Here is a 6,907-nt window from a genome sequence, read left to right on the forward strand (position 1 = left end):
AACGTTTTCATCTAATTTGAACAAAACCGTGATAATATTGATAATCGTGATAACTTCGGTCACTATAATCGTGATATGAAATTTTCATACCGTTACATCCCTAGTGGTGCCATATTTAAATCAGCACAACTTGCAATAACAATAATAATAAGCACAATGTTTACATTTGCAAGGCATTAAAAGTCCTATAGAAAAAGTCATAAAAATGACAAAAAGCTGAATAAACTATTCCTTTATATAGTTTTTGTTGACACTTCAGCTATAGATCCACACCTCAGTAAGGCCCTATAATAGCTTTGACTGAACTGGAGAATTGTTTACCCACTTGTTAACCTCTGTGCCTTGACAGGCACAAGGCCTTCCTGAATAAACAAAATGCTTTTAACAGTCGCCATCAGAAACAGCCCACTTGTGCATCTGTAAGAGTCCTTGACATTAACTTCTGACCTCACAAATGTCCAGGTGAACCATCCAATCAGTTTTCCATGGAAGTCAACTGATCTGTAGATTTGTATTTGGAAAATCACTTGTCATCAATCACTAGGAAGAAACTGAACCATCTATACTGTTGTGGAAACTAAAGTGCAAAACTTTTAAACCTTCTACATAGACACAAAACCATCAGCTAGTACTAAAGTTAGCATTTATTCTGTTATGTGGTTCAACTGACTTCCCTTGTGGGTGAAATTACAAAATTCATTTGGGTGCGAGTCACTGCTGGGTCCACTGCTCCTCACCAATACAGTTATCCAGTGAGCTAAATATTTATTGAGCAAAAGTTCTCTTTCTTTATTTTTATAATTTTATTTCCTTTAACACACATACTGTATAAATGTAATAAAATGGATATTTGTGCCACTTAAAAACAAAGTAAATAAAAAATATGCAATAGGGATCACTGGGCAAGAGCAGCATCTGTGTTTAACACTACTGTGTTTATTCTTAGCGGCAGTGTGCCTGTTCACTCACTGAAAATACTGGAACTAGTGATGCAAAAAACGGAAACTGAAGACATAGTTTCGGTACTAGGTGATAAATTAAACAAGTCCTAGTAAAGTTCTTTGGCAACGAGCTGCCTCTCAATATTTCAGCTGAAGAAATTTTACATATTGCTATTCGCATCATTTATAGTCTAAATGAAGTGTGACCATTTAGCCGAAACTGAAAATCTTTTTTTTTTTTTTCAGTTGCCAAAATTTCAGTGCATTGCTAATTAGAACTGCTTATAAAACATGTTTGCCACCCAGAGGAAAAACTGAGAACACTCAGTTAATCCTGGGTAAAGAAATGCATTCAAATTATTCATACGAGACTTTGTTAAAGTCAAGCCACTTTATGTGACCACATATAGCGGTAGGATTTCAGACTGGGATGAGAGACTGAGGAATGAGAGATGGAAAATAAATGAGACTCAATGAGAAAAGAGGATAACAATGGGAACTCTTACTGATGTAGAAGGTGCTGGGTGCTTCTGTGCCCTCATACTTCAGGTCCAGAAGACTGCTTGTTTTATTGTCATGACGAAGCCAGAGTGAAACCCCCAAGATTACACAACCAGCCAGCTATAAAAAAAAAAAACACAGAGAGAAAGAAAAGCTTTAAAACATTTGGTCGTACTGTTATTAATGGCACAAACGAAACCAGCTAGTTTTAAAGCTTTCACATATTTCAACAAATTTCTTCCTCATCTCGACTCTTAAAGTAGTGTGTGGATGCATTTTGTCAGTCTCCTTGCGTCTATTTCTTGTAGTCTGCTTATTTCCATTCAACAAAGAGAAAAGAGAGACACATTCTGTGAGGTGCGGGAGAGAGGGATCTTGTTACAGACCCCATCTAGGGGCCCACAGAGCCGAGGGTTAAGAATATCAAAACATCACTGTACGCCACAGCAGTATGGTTGAGTCCGCTTTTGTCTTCACATGGCTCACAGTGATAAGAATTCAGCTGAGTGAGGCTCATAAACACATGGCACATTCATGAGAGAGGGTGCTCACAGATTCTTGTGGCTAGGGGGAGTAAAAGATGGGAAAAAGAAAGAGGGCGTAGGCAGCTGAGAAGACCATTTAAAGTAGCGCTACAATGTGTGGTATTGTATGCATGAGTGGATAAGAAGCGGGAAAGTTTGGGGTGGGGGAGGGGCGGCTGCGTGACAAGCAGCAGGGTTATTTGGCTTTATTTATACCGCTTTATTTACAGTGAAATCACTGTCAAATCAGACAAGAGCTGGGCCCTGTGAGAGCAGCTGGATCTCGTCAGGAATGCGTAGGCTCTGTGGAGAAATGCAGTGCGCAGATAAAGAGCACTAGTGACCACAAAGAACCTGGTTGGTGGGTGCCGTTAGAAGCAAAAGAGATCCGGCTACACCGCACAGGGGAGAGTACCGGGAATGTGATACAGAGCAAAGAACATTAGAATGCTGGGATGGGCAAACCGCTCAGCTCTGGCTGTGAAAACAAAGAACTCGTACTTCCTTCCTTTCTATTCTCTCGTTCTGTTCCCCCTTTCAATCAAGAATCCAACACTCGCACTAGTTCTACAGTACATCTGTGAACAGCTGCATCGCCACAGCTATTCACCCCAGGTCAAACTAAAAGGCATTAGTTGGTGCGGTTCTTACACACCACATTCCCCATAAAGGATCACAAAGGGAAGCACTGAGCACTTTCTCTTCTGTCTTAAATGGTTTTTCCCATGGTTATTGGTCTTTCACACCTGTTCATGTAAAAAGAAACCACAGCCCTCCCCTACAAAATCAAGACAGAGAATTTTGAGCATTTATAACAATTGTTATCAGCAGGGATGGGTACCGAAACCCGGTATTTAATCGGTCCCGGGGCTAAATTATGAAAGACCGGAGTATCGATAAGCTCTGACGTTAACGGTTCTGCTATCGGTACTGGAGAAATTAATAAAACACACATACATTTATTATTGCTATATATACATTATCTTGCAAATTCTATCTCACCTTTATATTCTGAAATGTAAAATAAATATTTAATGAATGCACCAGTGTAAATTTGTAAATGCACCAGTGTGCAGGCATTTTAGTGTTTTATATACATAAGATATACAGGTGCATCTCAATAAATTTGAATTAGAAGTCGTGGAAAAGTTCATTTATTTCAGTAATTCAACTCAAATTGTGATTGTTTGATTAACGTTGATGGCCCAAGCGCCAGTCACTGCTGTCACTTTAAGACAATATATATTGACACACATCGGATTTTCTCCCAACTCTTCACGGCACGTCCACTTAAGACATAAACTCTGTTTAAGTGAACACTCTCCAAGCTGGCCATTTTGACATATTTTGTGTATATTTGATCGCTTGGACGTGCACCCAAAGCCCAAAGTGTAATTTGCTTGTCTAGTTGCGGTCCGTACTGGAGCGCACGCACACAATTCAGTCTGGGGAACAGTCTGCAGATTATTGTGCTTTCAACGTTTTATTATCAAACATGGCCCGCAAGCCCAAAGTGTAATTTGCTTGTCTAGTTGCGGCCCGTACTGGAGCGCACGCACACAATTCAGTCTGGGGAACAGTCTGCAGATTATTGTGCTTTCAACGTTTTATTATCAAACATGGCCCGCAATTTAGCAACAGTAAAGAAGGCATTTTACAACAATCACCGATTGTGCTGATTCTGACGTTACGTTTGGCTTTTTAGGGAGGAACGAATGCGCACCGCAGTTAAGGGAAGGAATTTGCGCTAGACGAAACGCGGCTAGTTTTTAATAGTTTTACCTCATATCGTCCTTTTTATAATCCTTAGAATCCAAAATCTAAATAAAAAATAAAATTAAGCTTAATATCACAGCCGCAGGCCTAAAGTCTAAGCAGACATTTGAATGTTTAGTTCTCTCCTCTATCATAATTAAACAGGGCTTTCATGTTGTGAGCGCTGTAGCTCCTCCGCATGAGTGTGATCTCACTTCTGAATTGCAAATAGCAAAAATGCAGCATAGACAAATGTCTGAATATTATTACATATAAAAACAGCTGGCGACTCTGGTGAAATAGAATTTCCAAGATAATGTCTATATAGCAATAACAAATGTATGTGTGTTTTCTTAATCTCTCCAGGACCGACGGCAGAATTGTTAACGTCAGAGCTTAGTTATACTCCGGTCTTTCATAATTTAGCCCTGGGGCCCATTTAATATCGAGTTTCGGTACCCATCCCTAGTTATCAGTAACTGAAATGAAAACTATTATTTGAATGGACAAATACATACAAAAGTATGACAAAATAATAATTATACGAAAAACTCCATCTCACTTTCACCTCCAACTTCAAAATCGTCCGACATTGTTGTTTTACCTTTTTTTGTAAATGGCATTTGACTTTTATTGCACGTTCGCTTTGTAAACACTGGGTCGGTACTTCCGCCTACGTCACACGTGACCTTAAGTCGAGCTAGTGCAAGACGAGCATTTGTGGTTAAAAAGTAGTCTGTATACATTTTTATTTTTTTAAGAAAATGACAGATCATTTCACTAGATAAGACCCTTATTCCTCAGCTGGGGTCGTGTAGAGCCCTTTAAAGCTGCATTGAAACGGCAATTTGGACCTTTAGCCTGTTGGCCACCATTTAAGTCAATTATATGGAGACAAATCCTGGAATGTTTTCCTCAAAAGCCTTAATTTCTTTGCGACTGAAGAAAGAAAGACAAGAACATCTTGGATGCCATGGGAGTAAATTATCAGAAATTTTTATTCTGGAAGTGAACGTCTCGGTTACGTATGTAACCCTCATTCCCTGAAGGAGGGAACGGAGACATTATGTCAGAGTGACTGACGAATTGGGATCTTCGCTAGAGAGACCAATCACCTTCGAGTGTTAACAAAACAAGCCAATAAGTGTTGGCGTGCGATCTTTGCCCTGCGGAAGCCGGCAAGTCCCCCCACACCAGTTGGGGCGGAAGATAGGACAGGGCTTAGGCAGAGGTGTCCGCCACTGCTGTTCCATACAGTGGTACATTGGATAACACTGGGAAAGCGTACCCAAGTAGGGGAACGCTACGGAAGCCACACCCTGCGTATAGGAGGTATCCTGTGGAATTACACATATGGACTGGCCAAGGGCAGTGCTACATATGGAAGTCCCTGCGTTAGACTCAGCCTGCCTGGGGTGAGATACTACGCAGCAGGGATGGCAGAGAAATCTCTGTTAGGGAAAGACACGGGCTTACTGTGAGGGAAGCCGTACCGTGGAAGAATACACATGTGGGATGACCCGAAGGGGAATCACTACACACGGGCACCTAGCCCAGCACAAGGGCTGACCTTGGGTATACACACGAGTGCTGGACCTGGCGTCTGGCACTCCGCCATGCCTGACCACCAAGGGTGCGGGAGGAACTTCAACTGGGTTCACCAAAGGGGAAACGGAACTGAGAAGTACTTAAGCGCACGTATCCGGTCCTTAGAGGGGAATGGCGCAGCAAGTGTGATGGACACCGAGCAGGTCCGGTGTTACTGACCATCCGAGGAAAGTACACGAGAGGACACGGGCTATACATGGAGATTATAGAATCTCGCAAACGTGTTAGGTGTCGCCCAGCCGGCAGCTCTATAGATGTCTGCTATCGAGGCGCCCCGCGCCAATGCCCAAGAAGACAATGCTCTCACTCCGAGGGGGCAAGGTAAACGTTGGGCCTGGTATGCCAAGACTATAGCCTCCACTATCCAGTGGGCAAGTCTTTGTTTGGAGACAGCCTTTCCCTTCTGCTGTCCTCCGAAGCAGACAAAGAGATGGTCTAAGGTCCTGAAGCTCTGCGTACGGTCCACGTAAATGTGCAAAGCGCGAACGGGACAGAGCAGAGCAATGGCTGGGTCTGCCTCCTCCCGGGGCAGCGCTTGCAAGTTCACCACCTGATCCCTGAAAGGCGTGGTGGGAACTTTGGGCACATATCCAGGCCGGGGTCTCAGGACAACGTGGGAGTCGACCAGCCCGAATTCAAGGCACGAATCGTCAACCGAAAATGCCTGCAGGTTCCCGACCCTCTTGACTGAAGCCAATGCAGTGAGCCCTAAGGAACCTGATGATCAAGTCGTGTTTCCCCACAGACTTGCCGCCTACTGCATCATGATGTGCGGCGATAGCGGCGACATACACTTTGAGGGTGGAGGGAGACAGCCTTCGCTCCCGCCCTTCTTGCAGAAAGGAGAGCACGACCGCGATCGGGCATCTACGGGGGTCTTCCCGCCGGGAAGAACACCAATCGACGAACAGGTTCCACTTCAGCGCGTAGGTGTGCCTCGTAGAGGGCGCTCTAGCTGACGTGATGGTGTTAACTACCGCTGGGGGCAGGTCACCTAGAACCTCCGCGTCCCGTCCAGAGACCACACGTGGAGATTCCACAGGTCCAGGCGCAGGTGCCAGAGGGTGCCCCCTCTCTGAGAAAGGAGATCCTTCCTCGGAGGAATACGCCAAGGAGGGGCTGTCGCGAGGAGCATTAGTTCTGGGAACCAAGTCCGACTGGGCCAGTACGGCGCTACTAAGAGGACCTGCTCCTCGTCCTCCTTGACCTTGCACAACTGTCCGGGGAGGCAAACAGGTCTACCTGAGCATCTCCGAAGCATCTCCAGATCAGCTGGACTGTCTCGGGTTGGAGCGCCATTCTCCCGGAAGGGCGGGCTGACGTGAGAGCCTGTCGGCTGCACAATTGAGCTCGCCTGGGATGTGAACGGCGCGAAGCGACCTCAGATGCTTCTGACTCCAAAGGAGGAGATGGCGGGCGAGTACCATACTGCTAGCAACTCCAGGCAATTGATATGCCACTGCAGACAAGGCCCTGTCCAGGTGCCCGACACTGCATGCCCATTGCACATGGCACCCCAGCCTATGGCAGAGGCATCTGTTGAGACAACAACATGCCTGGACACTTGCACTAGGGGAA

General features: G+C 44.8%; 1 protein-coding gene across 1 annotated transcript in view; it reads right to left on the reverse strand.

Moving 5' to 3' along the window:
• The window catches only part of LOC107755084 (CD81 protein-like), a 41,769-nt gene that overhangs the window by 21,780 nt on the left and 13,082 nt on the right, over window positions 1–6,907 (reverse strand). The window contains exon 2 of the mRNA XM_016571746.1: window positions 1,448–1,562. Within this exon, the coding sequence (XP_016427232.1) occupies window positions 1,448–1,562 (115 nt within the window). The remainder of the gene's footprint in view (window positions 1–1,447; window positions 1,563–6,907) is intronic.

The sequence above is a fragment of the Sinocyclocheilus rhinocerous genome, unplaced genomic scaffold (assembly GCF_001515625.1).
Source record: "Sinocyclocheilus rhinocerous isolate Xijiao unplaced genomic scaffold, SAMN03320098_v1.1 scaffold591, whole genome shotgun sequence".
In the NCBI taxonomy this organism is placed as follows: domain Eukaryota; kingdom Metazoa; phylum Chordata; class Actinopteri; order Cypriniformes; family Cyprinidae; genus Sinocyclocheilus; species Sinocyclocheilus rhinocerous.